The 16,535-nt window shown below is 51.4% G+C and overlaps 1 protein-coding gene across 1 annotated transcript in view; it reads right to left on the bottom strand.

Moving 5' to 3' along the window:
* enah (ENAH actin regulator) overlaps positions 1–16,535 on the bottom strand; it is a 24,282-nt gene continuing 7,747 nt past the window's right edge. Inside the window, 13 exon segments of the mRNA XM_067241608.1 lie at positions 1–2,696; positions 2,956–3,013; positions 3,558–3,642; positions 4,743–4,790; positions 6,002–6,068; positions 6,357–6,408; positions 6,834–6,882; positions 7,131–7,276; positions 7,454–7,731; positions 9,635–9,882; positions 9,884–10,170; positions 10,172–10,338; positions 14,409–14,707. Of these exon segments, the coding sequence (XP_067097709.1) occupies positions 2,659–2,696; positions 2,956–3,013; positions 3,558–3,642; positions 4,743–4,790; positions 6,002–6,068; positions 6,357–6,408; positions 6,834–6,882; positions 7,131–7,276; positions 7,454–7,731; positions 9,635–9,882; positions 9,884–10,170; positions 10,172–10,338; positions 14,409–14,707 (1,822 nt within the window). The 3' untranslated portion in view covers positions 1–2,658.

The following is a 16,535-nucleotide window of genomic DNA, read 5'->3' on the forward strand; positions in this document are numbered from 1 at the left end:
TGTAATCATGTATTGCAATTTTTATTTCATTCGCTCAAACAAAACAATGTTAGCATGTAAGAAAAGTCTAATTAATATGAGAACGGTATGGTACAATGTGAATGCTAAAAGAATAAAGTCAGGAAAGAGAAATGTAAATTTGAAAAATGTAATTGATTTAAGTTCGAGATTTTCTTTCAGTGTTAGCTAGTCCACCATCTCAGATGGTGATGAGAGTTTGGGGACTGAGTTACTTTGAGCCATTGTGTTTTGTTCAGTTTTTTAATCCCAGATAATAACACCATAGCTGTGTAACATAGTAATGGCCTCAGGAGAAAACAAAAGGCTGGGTTTATTTGTACAGATAAATTCCAAAGTAAAAACAAAACAAAAACACTCCCTTTATAACTTTTAACAGGATGCTAAACACAAAATCATCTATATCATGACAGCCCCTATAGAATTATTACTAGCATGTAGATCTTCACTAGTCTTTGACATATTAAATGCAACTTCAGAACAAGGCACAAACCATGAAGATTCACAAACAGTTATTAATGTAGATATGAACTATATCCGTGATCAGAACAGTTATTCATGTAGATATGAACTATATCCTTGATCAGAACCTTTCACTTCCCAATCCGGACTTTAAATTGATAGATAGAGATGTACCTCTCTCTTGACAATGATATGCAACAAAAGGCGACTCAGTTCGAATGTGATGTGTTTAGCAGGAGTAGACTGGCATCTGAAACCTTTGGTGAATTAGCCACATTATTGGCAATGGAGGCTGCAGCTGGGACACAGCAGTATTTGTGGTGGTTGTGGATTTCTATGGGTTTTTAAAGTGCAATCGATGCTGTAAACACACATCTGTACAGACCAGTTTTACATGCTGTGCTACTCCTTAGAAGATGACGAGAAAGAAAATAAGTTGAAACCCAGCAGGATTCAGCTCTCCTGTGCAGTATTGATTATGAGCCCTGATCAACATCAGTCTCTCTAGAGACAGTCAAGTCAAAAGGAAAGAAGCTAGAGTTAAGAAGCTCTTTCACTCTAGTCTCCACAGTTACACCTTCAACCTCTCAGATGATTGGACGGCTAGACGTTTGGAAACGCTAACTTAGCTCACTGAAAAGAAACATGCTTTATTCAGCATGTGTTGAACAAAACCAGCAGGGAAACTGTCATTTTAAGCTGAAATTAATATTTTTTTTTACTGAGTGGCAGGAAATAAAGGCAAACCATTAAAAAAGCAACGCACAGATGCGATCATCAGTAAGCACACTGAGACAAGCTAAATGGCACAAGCACATCTTCCTCCCCAACACGCACAAACTCCTCGATAATAAGCATTTCAAAAGAAAAATCGAACATGAAGAAATGCAGCTGCTAACATAAAGCTTCTCTGAAAATGAAACAAGCAGAGTGGCCTCCAGAAGCTGTGATGGGGGGGGGCAGCTGGGCCCATCTCCAGACCTTGATGTCCAAGTCAGGATCAGTGAGTGTGTGGGGGTGTCAGTAAAGATAGATGCTACACTTATTGCTTATAAACTCATGATGAAGTAATTACATTTTTCGTGGCGACCTCAGTGACCTTCACTGTGTATAAAAACGTAACATGCACCAAATGTGACAAAAATGAAATGGGAGGAAAATAACCCCTCAAATAACTGTCTGGATCCTTCTACAGAACCTGCTAACGGCCAGTTTAGCATTTTAAACCATCGCTTTCACCGTCTGTCAGAATAGGTTTGGTAAGGAGCTACAATGATTGATTTTAGAGAGGACAGTCCCCTGTGACATCATCAGCCTGTGACATCATCAGGCTGACACACACAACACATAGGAAACGCAGTACAGTAGCTCTTCAGGAGCATTTGAAAAAGATAGGAAATGATGATTTTTTAGATATTACAGACTAGAAGACAATGACTGACCATCCGGTAGAGATTTGATTAAGCTACTTGATATGGCCAAGGATTTACATTGAAACAGACATGATTGATAGATTTATGTAGTAAATATCTTTTTTTTTTCTCTCTTTTTTCGTTTATATTCAGATTAAAATAGTATTTGAGGAAGACAAGCTTTACAAAGTCCTGCAGTGGTAGAATCTACCCAGTCCTTTAGTCTCTCACACACAGAGGCTCCAACATGGAAACTGAGTCGTTACCCTCTGCCTCCCGTTCTCTCACCACTCCCTGAACATGAAATCACACTTGTGTGCCATTAAGCATGAAAATTGCCTGCTAGATTTCTCACACTTCCTTCAATGGTTAATACGGTTTTAGAGTTCAATACATTTTAATGTTTTGTTTAATTGCGGATTTTCATAGTTTTTTTGTTGTTGTAGTGTAATAGACAAAGAAAGGAATCTTTGCATAAAGACAGTCGCTTCTGGTTAAGACTGTGTCCTGCCGTCCAGGAGATACAACGACGTGAAGAGGCTTCACAAGATGGATGTCAGCGGACGCCCACGCTACACGCTACACGCCCCGCTGGGCTGTGGGCCTGTGCTGCTCCGCCCACAGACAAGTCCTCTGTGTTACTACGGTTGCTGTCGTTAATGTCACCTGTGGTTGTGTTTTCCTGTGTGGGGTGTATAGTGTCATATCTGCAGGAGTGACCAGGGTCTGGATGTTCCGGGATGTTCCGGGACGTGAGGTCAGTCTTCTATGCTGAGCTGGACCTCCCCAGCTCCTCCCTGATCGCTGAGGAGACAGAGGAGGAAGACCAGAGGTCAGAGAAATAAAACTAGCAACACTGGCTAGCAACAGTAATATTGGCTAGTAACTGTCTAATAACACTATCAAATAATACTGGCTAGTAACACTGGTTAAACACTGACATACAGCATGTCCTGTCTGCCTGCTAGTGCTAGTGGCTAGTGTCTTCTCTCCAGATGCTAAACCAACACTGTTACACAGTAGTGCTGAAAGACAGCATGCCACAACAATCATTAAGAACTACCGTCGATGAGCTCCTCTTTCAGCTTGGACAACTCCTTCCTCATCTCGTCCAAGATGTCCTGAAAACAAACAAAAAACGCATAAAGACGTTGTCACAGATGCACTAGCGTCCTCGTGGCGTGCGTACAGTGAGAGGGTGGGAGAGCTGAGGGAAGGGGTGAGGGAGAGGGGGGAGGGAAAGGGAGGGGGGGGAGGGAGAGGGTGAGGGAGGGAGGGGGAGGGGCCTTGGGGCTTCCTGTCTCTGCTGCAGCTGATAGGGGGATCTGTGCTTATCTACCACGCTCACACACCAAGAGGAGGGAGGGACGCACAGCAGCAAGTGCCATTGGGCACACCCTCACCCCCCATGTTTACCCTCACCCCCTACCTCACCCACACCCTCACCCCCCATGTTTACCCTCACCCCCTACCTCACCCTCACCCCCCATGTTTACCCTCACCCCCTACCTCACCCACACCCTCACCCCCCATGTTTACCCTCACCCCCTACCTCACCCTCACCCCCCATGTTTACCCTCACCCCCTACCTCACCCTCACCTCCATGTCCACCCCACCCACACCTCCACCCTCATCTTCATCCCCAATCAAAGAATGATTATTACCTGTTTCAATCTGTCATAGTCAAGGCCTTCTGTTGGCACGCCATTGGCACTGAAAGATCCAGTCGGTGTGGGAGTGGACTTAGGTCTGGAGGGAGGGGGAGGGAGGAGGGGAGGGTGGAGAGAGGCATGAGAGAAAAAAGGAGAGAAAAAGATTGAGAGAAAAGTTAAACTACAGTAACCAATGGTGTTCAGCTCCTCCACACTGCAGACTGCTACACCCGTCAAGCAGACAAACACTTCAACAACTTCAACAAGTTGACAGAAAGTGCATTGAACTCCCAAAGAAATACTTCTGATGACCAAGAAGCACGTACGTCGCTTTGCTTAGAGTGAGCCGCCCAGCAGATGTGTGGGACAACAACTTCCTGAACAGGTCAGGTTTCAGAGGGAAAGTTAACTTGATTTAGCTCAAGTTAACTGCTCTAAATAACACACTCAATGGTAAACATTCCATGATCGACTGCGTTCATCCCAGTTAAGGACTCTCAGTTAGAGAGGAAACTGACCGTCAGCACCAGCCAACAAGGTTTTCACCCTGGGTTATGGGTGTGTGGGTGTGAGTGAGTGAGTGAGAGAGAGTGAGAGAGAGAGAGAGAGAGAGAGAGAGAGAGTGTGAGAGAGAGAGAGAGAGAGAGAGAGAGAGAGAGAGAGAGAGAGAGAGAGAGAGTGAGTGTGTGTTAAAGGAACAGGCCTATCACATTTATGTGGTTTCGGGGAATTCCTTTGACAAGGATAGCCTTGTGCTACCAAAGGCATGAGTGAGTCTGGTGAATCCCTTGTTGGCGGAGATTAGAGAGAATGTTTCTGATGCAACACACACACACACCACCCCTGAAAACACACACACATACACACCACCCATAAAACACACACACAACCCCTAAACACACACTCTCCACCCCTAAAGCAGAGCATGTTTAGCACAGCAAAGGAGGAGGGGAGAGGAGAGGAGGAGAAGGGAAGGGGAGAGGAGGGGGGGGTGAGAGGAGAGGAGGGGAGAGGAGAGGAGGGGGGGTGAGGGGAGAGGAGAGGAGAGGAGAGGAGAGGAGAGGAGGGGAGGAGGGGAGAGGAGAGGAGGGGAGGAGGGGAGAGGAGAGGAGGGGAGAGGAGGGGAGAGGAGCAGAGGGGAGGAGGGGAGAGGAGAGGAGGGGAGAGGAGCGGAGGGGAGTCTGCAGGCCTGGGTACCTGTTGGAGGGACCTGAGCTCTGAGGATTTCTCCACGGTGCGTCTCGTCTGTGAGGGGAGACACACAACGTCCTGAAAAGACCCACTGGCTCCGCCCACAGAACCCTGCTAGCTCCGCCCATGGACTCAGCTGGCTCCTCCCACAGACCCCAACTAGCAGGAGCAGACCAGCAGAACCAGACCATCAAAACAGACCAGACCAGCAGAACCAGAAGAACCAGACCAGACCAGCAAAACTAGACCAGCAGAACCAGACCAGCAGTACTGGACCAGCAGTACCAGACCAGCAGAACCAAACAAGCAGAACCAGACCAATATACCAGACCAGCAGTACCAGACCAGCAGAACTAGACCAGCAGTACCAGACCAGACCAGTATACCATACCAGCAGAACCAGACCAGACCAATATACCAGACCAGCAGTACCGGACCAGCAGTACCAGACCAGACCAGCAGAACTAGACCAGCAGAACCAGACCGGACAAATATACCAGACCAGCAGAACTAGACCAGCAGTACCAGACCAGACCAGTATACCATACCAGCAGAACCAGACCAGACCAATATACCAGACCAGCAGTACCGGACCAGCAGTACCAGACCAGACCAGCAGAACTAGACCAGCAGAACCAGACTGGACAAATATACCAGACCAGCAGAGCTAGACCAGCAGTACCAGACCAGACCAGTATACCAGACCAGCAGAACCAGGCCAGACCAATATACCAGACCAGCAGAACCAGACCAGCAGTACCAGACCAGCAGACCTAGACCAGCAGAACTAGACCAGCTGTACCAGACCAGACCCGCAGTACCAGACCAGACCAGCAGAGCCATGACATGCAGTCACGCCCCCTCCTCCTCAGCTCTCAGGTGGAGACGGCATCAGACGGTATCAGACGGCATCAGACGGCATCAGACGGCATCAGAGCCAGACTGAGATGTAGGCTCAGAGCGGAACCTGAGAGATTAACCCCTGACCCATCTAAGGGTCTGGTTGAGACCCTTATCAGAGAGACCCTGAGACCCAGTTCCGCATATGTTAGCTCCACAGGAACAGCTACGCTAACATATGTTAGTTCCACAGGAACAGTTACGCTAACGTATGTTAGCTCCACAGGAACAGCTACGCTAACATATGTTAGCTCCATAGGAACAGCTACGCTAACGTATGTTAGCTCCACTGGAACAGCTACGCTAACGTATGTTAGCTACACAGGTACAGCTACGTTAGCGATGTTGTCTGGATGTTAGCTTACCTTCCAATGACGGGGGATTTGCTACCGTTCATGGTGTTAGTCCTCTCCCAGGGCTTCCTGGGCATGTCTGGACACACACACACACACAATGGCATTAGGCATTCTCAAAGCTGTAATTCAGGCATTACTGTACATTATAGCTGCAGCGCTCCCAAACAATAGCTACTGCTTCACTCTTAAACACAGATCCAGAGCACTACAGTGGCTGCATGTAGCGGTATGCCCTCTCTTCAGGGCTCAACATGTTATAGGATACTGGGCAGGAGATTTGAAACATCTGTGCTCTGATTGGTCGCACACAAATTCTAAACTTTTGTGTCCATCCTTGTGCACGTCCAGGTAACTCCATGCTTACCTGGCGTGTTACAGGCTGACACTTTAGGAGTTGTAGGCCCCTCCAGCTCCTCCTATTGGATAGAAGCACAAGGAGAAAGGACAGGTCAAAGGTCATCCAGATTCAGATGTCTAGTAGCCGTGGATAGGCCCTCTCCTCTATCACCATGTCCTCCTACCTGTCCTCCCCTCTCCATCAACCTCCCCTTTACCTCCTGCCTCTACTAGGGGTGAGACGGCTGAGCGGTTAGGAAGTTGGGCTATTAATCAGAAGGTTGTTGGTTCGTGCCAAATGATGTTGTGTCCTTGGGCAACACACTTCACCCTACTGGCCTCGGGGAGAATGTCCCTGTACTTACTGTAAGTCGCTCTGGATAAGAGCGTCTGCTAAAGGACTAAATGTAATGTACTCTCCTCCTCTCCTCCATCTCTCCCTCTCCTGACAGGTGTCGTACCCTCCTCCCCTTCCTCCTCCTCCAGGCAGGTTTGTCATACTCACCGCTCTCAGGTCAGGCTCAGGAGACGAGCCCTTCTCAGCGATTCTTCTTCTGCAACACAACAACAAACAGACGAACACAGACATCAACAACACAGCTTAAAGAGTCCAACCCTGAACGGAGAAGAGGAATAAGGGCTTTTCCAAATCATGCAACTGTTGCTCCTTCATGTTATTTTATCATAAACCCTTTTTCATTTCCTTTGGGATCAATAAAGTGATAAATCAGACAAATAGATGGGTAGATAGATTGTTAGATGTGTAGACAGACAGATACAGCTGCTGAGGGTGTCATGTCACCTCCTGGCCAGCAGGGCGCTCATCTCCTCCATCAGACCCCCTCCCCCCGGCAGGGGCCCGTTCCCCCCTGCAGGCTTGGCCGCTGCCACTCCAGCCACGCCCCCTGCTACGGCTGCAGCCAGGGCAGCCCCCACTGGGTCCTCACTCTGCAGAAACAGGAATGAACACAGGAAGGTCAGACACAGGACTGGCTACACTCTAGCTAGGATAGACCAGCTAGGATAGACCAGCTAGGATAGACCAGCTAGGATACACCAGCTAGGATACACCAGCTAGGATACACCAGATTGTGTGCTCATGCAGTGTGTGTGTGTGTGTCTCACCCTTGGCACTTTCCGCAGCTTGGCTCCAGCGAGGGCGGCGGCCAGCCCAGAGAGGGGGCGGTCCTCCGAGGGGGAGAACAGCCCAGGGGGGAGGGGAGGGGCGGGGGGCGGGACTGGAGGAGGTGCCTGCCCAGAGGGAGGAGGAGGGGGGCCAGGCGGGGGTGGGGGGCCGCTGGGGGTGAGAGTGGGGGGCAGGGGAGGAGGTGGGGGAGGGCCCGGGGGGGCAGGGGGGCCCGCCGTGGGGGTCACAGTGGAACCAGGAGGGAGGGGGGGAGGGGGGGGGAGGTGTGGGTAGTCCAGGAGTCAGAACTGCATCTGTTGGGGGAGGGAGGGATAGGGAGAGGGAGAGGGGGGAGAGGGGAAAGATTCAACAATCAGTATCTCATTTCAAGATCCTCTCAAAGCAATCTAACGACTATTCTTACCCTTAAAGAAAACATTATACATTAACAAGACTCAAGGCTTTTAACAACACAATCCACTACAAACACAGCATCTAAGCTGGAGTAGGTTTTCCAGTGCACTGTAGGCAACACAGCTCATCCACACAGAAGTGAGATATGTAGCCGGGAGGGACAGGAAGTAAACATGGTATAAACGAGCCACATCACCAGCAACACACTGCATCTCACACAACATGCGTATAGTTGAGTAGTGGTCAGTGGTTAATGTATTAATATCAATGAAGAGAATGGAGACAATGCAAGCACACACAACACAACACACATACAGAAACACACACAGAAACACAGAAGAACTGTGTCAGCCTCATAACTGTCCCTGCCTGCTGAATTAGCCTCAGGGCTTCTGAACCAGACAGACTAATAACGACAGGCTCCTAGCTGGACCATCACATCCATGTCTATGATGGAATTTGACCACACTGAACTGTGGTCGATGGGGGATGGTTCCCTGGGTCCTCCTAACTAATGAAATATGAGCCTGGAGGACTGAGGTCAGGGTTCAGGGGAGGGGTGGTGGGGCATCATCTCATCATGTGTCTGAGCAGTACTGAGGGGAGGGTGTCAGGAGGGAAGTGGAGGTGAGGGTGTGGGGAAGGGGGTGGAAGTGAGGGTGTGAGGAGGGAGGGAGGTGGAGGTGAGGGTGAGAGGAGGGAGGGAGGTGGAGGTGAGGGTGTGGTGTGGAGGTGAGGGTGTGAGGAGGGAGGGAGGTGGAGGTGAGGGTGTGAGGAGGGAGGGAGGTGGAGGTGAGGGTGTGGGGTGGAGGTGAGGGTGTGAGGAGGGAGGGAGGTGGAGGTGAGGGTGTGGGGTGGAGGTGAGGGTGTGAGGAGGGAGGTGGAGGTCATGTCATGTTGTGTCTCATCATTGTGATCAGGTGGTGGTTTAAACCAGGCAGAACACATGTCAATCTTCAACCTGATATGCCAAGCTACTGTTGCACTGTACCTGAGAGATTGTTCGTTAACTCTAACCATCCTTCCTGTCTCTGCACTACCATGCACGAATGTCTGCTCTATTTGTATGCCGCTTTGATAAAAGTGTCAGAATACAATGTAATCTAGTGACGCTCCTGAGGAACACACAGGTAGGTAACCAACTGTCCAATCAGCGTCACACATTTCCGGCCACACCCACACAGGAAGCTACACCCAGACAGGAACAGACAGACACCCCTGGACACACGGACAGAACAGTGAGGGTGACATGGTCAAAAATGAAACCACAACAAGAGATGGTTTAAAAGAAGATGATTTCCCTCCTCGTTCTGAATCACTTTTCCCTCGGTAGGACGACAGACACCATGCTCGCACAGAAGACCAGACAACACAACCAGGTCTCCACCCCAGGCAGACCAGCAGGCAGGCAGGCAGGCAGGCAGACAGGCAGGCAGGCAGGCAGGCAGGCAGGCAGGCAGGCAGGCAGACAGACAGTGAACAGGTGAGTTGGCCAAAGCAGAACAGACACACAGACAGGCAGTCAATGTCTTGGAGCAGAACCTGTTAAGACCTCCTCGGACACAGGAGAATCCGCCAGGCTTTAGGCATGCTAGTCAACACAGGTAGCCATGCTAGCCACCACAGTAGCCAGTCCTGGGCCAGGGTGAGGGGTCAACACCACCTTCCACAGGCCCTGACGGAGGCCCAGGAGCTTCAGCCCCCAGGTGAGTGTGGACACAGAGAGGGAGGGGAGGCGGGGGGGGCAGAGAGAGAGACGGCCTTACCCTGCGAGGGGGCCTGGAGGACCAGGGGGGCGCAGGGCTCAGGAGCTGGCCCAGAGCAGGAGCCATCTCCCAGCCTAGGGCTGACTGGCAGGCTGGAGGGGCGGGGGGCTGTGGAGGGAGAGGGGACACCAGCGGCGGGCTGGGATGAGGGAGAGGGAGAACACATGGGGGAGGACAGGGCAAAGGGGGGGAGGGGAGGGGGAGGAGGGGGCGGGGTGGGGGGAGGCGGAGGGGTGGGGTTGGCGGTGCAGCAGATGGTGACGGGGGAGGGGGGCGGGGAACATAGGGGGGCCGTTGGGGGAGGGCGAGGGGGGCTTCTGGGTGAGCGGGGAGGGGGCGGGGATTGCAATGACGGGGCGGGGGCCCTGGGCCTTCCCTGGGGGGCTGCTGATCATGACGGGGGGGGAGGGGGGCAGGGGGGTGAAGTTGGCGGCCGACCACACTACGGACTTGGACGGGATTGGGGGGGCAGGGGCGGGTGCCGGCGGCGGGGCCTGCTGTCGCCGGGGAACCGTGGCGTAGTGAGGGAGGACGGGGGTGGAAAGCAGAGCCTAGTGAGGTGGCAAATCGGGAGGCTGAGTGGCGTAGTGGAGGGGTGGGCGGGGCAGCGGAAGAGGGGGAGGCGGTTCCGGGGGCAGGGTAGTTGGGGGTGGAGGAGGGCTTGTATTCGGGAGGGGGCGGGGTGTAGAGAGTGCTTTCAAATGCTGAACGCAGCAAAGTATGGACAGACCGAGACAGGGAGGGAGGTATACGCAGAACAGAGAGAGAACACAGCACAGAGAGAAGAGGGGAGGGAAGGAGGGAGGGAGGGAGGGAGGAGGGAGGGGGGAGGGAAATAGAAAGAAGACAGAAAGAGAGAAGGGAGCAAATGAAGCAGGAAAAACAGCACACTTCTAAATCTCCTTTTATCGTTCTGTTCTTTTCTCAGACAGAAAAGATGCTACTATTAGTGGATTAGGTTAGCAGAAGAAACAGGCCTGGAGATGGACTTGAGTAGAGTGTTTCATAGAGAGAGGGAGGGAGAGAGAGAGAGAGAGAGAGAGAGAGAGAGACAGAGACAGAGAGAGAGAGAGGGGGGGGGGGGGGGGGGGGAGAGAAGCAACACACACTAGTAAGAGGCCGGTGGCAGTCTCTCCCATGCGATCCCAGACACACTGATTCTTTCCAGACAGCTCAACACTGATCCAGAGGCCTGGCTGGTTTGAACAGTTCACTCATGTTTGCTAACCGCCTTCATGACTGTGCAGTTTCTGAGGAGGTGCTACCTCTAAATAAACACATTAGGTTCAATATTATGAATCATATCATGACATATTGTACTTCCAGTTTACATCAGCCTTTGCTGCTGTTCCTCTTTCCTCCCTGGTCTCCCTTTCCCATCTGGTCTCCCTTTCCTCCCTGGTCTCCCTGGCCTCCCTGGTCTCCCTGGCCTCCCTGGTCTCCCTGGCGACGGAATCACACGACAGTCTGAACACGGAGGTGAAGCTGGACCTCACGGCTGTACCGTGTCATCTGTAGTTGAGATGTTATCGTTGCACTGTAGTTCAGATCATGATCCAGCAGCAGGTGTTCTGTGTGTCTGTAGTTCAGATCATGATCCAGCAGCAGGTGTTCTGTGTGTCTGTAGTTCAGATCGTGATCCAGCAGAAAGTGTTCTGTGTGTCTGTAGTTCAGATCGTGATCTAGCAGCAGGTGTTCTGTGTGTCTGTAGTTCAGATCGTGATCCAGCAGCAAGTGTTCTGTGTGTCTGTAGTTCAGATCATGATCCAGCAGCAGGTGTTCTGTATTCTGTGTGTCTGAATGAGCAGTATCATTAGGGTTAGGGTTATCATTAGGCTTTGTCCTCGTTTGGTGAGAAGGGTGTGGTCATGTAGACGCCGGATCGCTCCTGAATTATCCATGCTCTGTTGTGTTGTGTGGCTAGCTAGCCTAGCCTAGCCTGGCTGCTGCTGCTTGAACTATATGTATGGCTACCTAGCCTAGTCTAGCCTGGCTGCTGCTGCTTGAACTATATGTATGGCTAGCTAGCCTAGCCTAGCCTGGCTGCTGCTGCTTGAACTATATGTATGGATAGCTAGCCTAGCCTAGCCTGGCTGCTGCTGCTTGAACTATATGTATGGATAGCTAGCCTAGCCTAGCCTGGCTGCTGCTGCTTGAACTATATGTATGGCTAGCTAGCCTAGCCTGGGCTGGCTCCTGCCTGCACCATGTTTACTGAGAGGCTAATCCTTTGTGTTGCCCTCATTCTGCTCCACTGACCATCATCAGAATGGCAGCCAGACTTCAGCCCCCACCCCACCCCACCCCACCCCACCCACACCCATGTGCACATTTTCATATAGTGTATATCTGTGGCATGAACACACACGATTCTCCACAAACACACACAGAGTCGCACACAATATTCATCACAAACACACACACACAAGATTAATCACAAACACACCCACACACACAGTCACACACAAACACACTTGGAGCATTCTCTTGCCCTACTTCTAAGCCCCCCCTGCCCCCCCCCCCTTCTCTCTCCCTCTCTCTCTAAAATACTGTTGGCTCGTTCTGATTGGTCAGGATGCAGGTCTGGTATGTTCCACTGACAAAAAAGACGTGATGATTCTCCTTCATTCCGTTCCACGCCATCTCTCTCGCTCCCCCTCTCTCTCCCCATCCTCTCTCCCCCTCTCCATCTCTCTCTCTTTTTATCTCTCTCTCTCTCCCCCTCTTTTCCTCTCTCCATCTCTCTCTCTCCAGCCAACCGTCAACCATTTCCCTCCCCCTTCATCCCCCCTCCCCCTCCCACCAGGGTCTGTGGCCATGAGCTAGTCATGTGACCTCGGCCCCAGCTTTGCTCCATCATCCCAAAGTAATGAACCCTTAACGAGAACCCACATTCCACAGCTCCAAAACATTTCATATACACACACACACACACACAGACACAGGATCCTTCTCTTAAACATGGGGAACAGAAAATCTCCTACTAGTTCTCCCTAAACCCAACACGCTCCTGTTCAGACCAGGTTAAAACGTGTGTCCAGGGTAACCTCCAGGGTTAGGGTTCAGGGTAACCTCCAGGGTTAGGGTTCAGGGTAACCTCCAGGGTTAGGGTTCAGGGCAACCTCCAGGGTTAGGGTCTAGGGTAAACTCCAGGGTGAGGGGGGTCCAGGGTGAAGGGGTCCAGGGTTAGGGGGTCCAGGATGAGGGGGTCCAGGGTGAGGGGGTCCAGGGTGAGGGGGTCCAGGGTGAGGGGGTCCAGGGTGAGGGGGTCCAGGCTGGTCTCAGGTGAACAGCGAGTATGACTGCTGAGCCAGTTAGTCTTCACTCTACAGGTTTGATGTTCTTACAAAGAACCACTTGTTCAGTCATGAAATTAGGAGCAAAGTTAATGAGGAACATCCTCCCCTAGTTATCATAGATGTGTGTGTGTGTGTGTGGGTGTGTGTGTGTGTGTGTTACATGAAGCCTCAGACTACCAACAGCTTGGTCTCCCCTCAGATCAGAACATGATCCTATTAACATCCATCTCAACCCAGAACACAGGTTAGGGTAAGACCAGAGAGACCAGACCCCAGACCAGAGAGACCAGACTCCAGACCAGAGAGACCAGACCCCAGACCAGAGAGACCAGACCAGAGAGACCAGACCCCAGACTAGAGAGACCAGACCCCAGACCAGAATGAGCCAGACCCCAGACCAGTGAGACCAGACCCCTACACAGCTACACAGCTGTAAGCAAACCACACACACACACACACTAACCCTATCCCACGCACACACACACACACACACACACACACTAACCCTATCCCACACACACACACACACACACTAACCCTATCCCACACACACACACACAGAAGCATCCTGCAGGAGAGACATCTAGAAAGCATTAAAACAGAACATTGCAGTTATTACACAGCAACACCTCAAACAACCCAATAAACACATGCAGTGAACATACTGTGTGTGTTTGTCTCCCCAGGGTGTGTGTGTGTGAGAGTGTGTATATGAGTGTTTGTCTCTCCCAGCTCAGCAGTTATTCAGGTGCCTCAGTGGGCCTGTCAGTACTACACCATTACAGCCTGGCTATGGAGGGCCTTCTCACACACACACACACACACACACACACACTTTTTCCATGCCCCAGCGCCTCTCAATCTGTTCATCTATGCCCATCCAACTAGCGGGTAAAGTGACATGGTCCAAGGAGGAGAGAAGAGGGGGAGGAAGAGAAGGAGGGGCGAGGAGAGCAGGAGAGGAAAATAAGGGCTGTAACTTAGCCAATAAGGGAGCGACACACAGGAGGAGAGCAGCTAGATGCTAAACACGTCACCGGAGACGTGCACCCATCCAGCTCCGAGAAGGGAGAGACACACACTGGACTCACCTGCTGGTTCTGCTCTGTGGTTCTGTGGTTCTGTGTCTCTCTGCTCTGCGTCTCTCTGCTCTGCGTCTCTCTGCTCTGCGTCTCTCTGCTCTGCGTCTCTCTGCTCTGCGTCTCTCTGCTCTGCGTCTCTCTGCTCTGCGTCTCTCTGCTCTGCGTCTCTCTGCTCTGCGTCTCTCTGCTCTGCGTCTCTCTGCTCTGCGTCTGAGGGCTGTGTGTCCTGTTCTACTTCTGCCTTACGGGTTTACGCTTCACTGAATGTGTGAGTGTGCGCATGTGTGTGTGAGAGAACATGCATGAATGCACACGCCGCGTGTGTGTGTAAATAAGTGTGTGTGTGTGTTTGAGTGTCAGTGGGAGAGACAGAGGCGGGGGGGGATCACTCACCTGCATTAGAAATGCGTCTCCCTCTCTCCCAGTCCTGCTGGTCTCTCTCTCTCTCCAGCTGCTCCTGCTCTCTCTCCATCCTCTCTCTCTCCTGCTGCTCTCTCTCCATCCTCTCTCTCTCCTGCTGCTCTCTCTCCATCCTCTCTCTCTCCTCCTGCTCTCTCTCTTGCTCCAGGCGCTCTCTCTCCGCCTGCTCTCTCTCCGCACGCTCTCTCTCGCGTTCTCTCTCCAGCATGTCGTGCTCCAGTCTCTCCCTCTCCTGTCTCTCCAGCTCCTTCTGCCTTTGCAGCTCCACCTGCCTGGGGGACGAGAGGAGAGAGGGATAAGAGAGGAGAGAGGGATGAGAGGGAGGAGAGAGGGATGAGAGAGAAGGGAGGGGAGGGTAGGGTAGGGGGGAGGAGGAAGAGGAGGAGAGGGGAGAGGAGGGGAGGAAGAAGAGGAGGGGAGCACAGCACAGTGGAGAGGCTAACCAATTTCAGACCTACAGAGACATCACACAGCACTGCATCTTGTTATCATTATATAACACTCTCATTATATAATTGTTGTTTCACAAAAAAGACACAATTACGCAACCACATCTCACACAGCACTTTTCCTCTTATTTACAGAATAAATGATCTTGTCTTCCTGATTGATACTAAAAAAGACTGTGAATCAGTGATATGTTCCTGTAATAACACAGCAGGCATAACGTGCCTGGCTCTCACACATCCAGCCTCTCATCACTGCACAGGGGTGAGATGCTCTGAATGGAGCATGAGAGATGAATCTGTGGACACTAGGGGGCAGCACACTCCATCGATAGGAGAGGAGAGAGGAGACAGGAGAGAGGAGACATGAGAGTGGACAGGAGACAGGAGAGGAGACAGGAGAGAGGAGAGGAGGGGAGACAGGAGGAGAAACAGGAGAGAGGAGAGGAGACAGGAGGAGAGGGAGGGAGACAGGAAGAGAGAGGGGGGGAGACAGGAGGAGAGGGAGGGAGACAGGAGGAGAGAGGGGGGGAGACAGGAGGAGAGGGGAGACAGGAGGGGAGAGAGGAGAGGAGGGGAGACAGGAGGAGAGAGAGGAGACAAGAGGAAGAGGAGACAGGAGGAGAGGGGGGAGAGAGGAGGGGAAAGAGGAGGGGAGAGAGGAGAGGAGGGGAGACAGGAGGAGGGATGCAGAGGAGGGTCTGAATGATCATCACATCCATTTTTATTTCACACCTACTTACGTACCTTCCATTTTGATCTGTATTTATGTTCCTGAGGTACTGACAGAGACCACTAACCCCAGATTTACGGAGAGATTATCTCATCCACTCCAACTCTGCCCCTCTCTCTCATTCACACTCCATTCCTTTTTTCTTTTCTTTGCTTCATCCTTAAGGATTAAAGGGAATCTCCCTGTCTAAAAGGAGGTTCTCTCCCTCTCTCTCTCTCTCTCTCTCTCTCTCTCTCTCCCTCCAGGGTACCTCTCTCTCTCTCTCTCCAGGGTACTTGGGGTTCTCTCCTGTCTTCCCTGACTCTCTCGTCTCTAAGCTGGTCTTTTCCCTCCATCCCTCAGGCCCTTTATACCTACTGACCTCATTCTCCATCTTCATCCACCTGACTCAGGACAGGACAGAAATAGAGAAGGGGGGGAGGAGGGGAAGAGAAAGGAGAGTAAGAGAGGAGGAGAGGAGGAGAGTAAGAGAGGAGGAGACTAAGAGAGGAGGAGAGGAGAGTAAGAGAGGAGAGGAGGAGAGTAAGAGAGGAGGAGAGAGGAGAGTAAGAGAGGAGGAGAGGAGAGTAAGAGAGGAGGAGAGGAGGAGAGTAAGAGAGGAGGAGAAAGGAGAGTAAGAGAGGAGGAGAGAGGAGAGTAAGAGAGGAGGAGAGAGGAGAGGAGGAGAGTAAGAGAGGTGGAGAGAGGAGAGGAGGAGAGTAAGAGAGTAGGAGAGGAGGCATGCCTGGCCTGGTTCCAGTCCTGAGAGGGTTAGAGGGAGGTTCATATGGGTTCATATAACTACATATTGATCAGAGATGGGAAGTAACAAAGTACAAATACTTTGTTACTGTACTTAAGTATATTTTTCTGGTATCAGTACTTCACTTCACAATTTTTACACAAACATCTGTACTTTCTACTTCTTACATTTCCATGGTT

Source organism: Osmerus mordax, chromosome 8 (assembly GCF_038355195.1).
Source record: "Osmerus mordax isolate fOsmMor3 chromosome 8, fOsmMor3.pri, whole genome shotgun sequence".
Lineage (NCBI taxonomy): Eukaryota > Metazoa > Chordata > Actinopteri > Osmeriformes > Osmeridae > Osmerus > Osmerus mordax.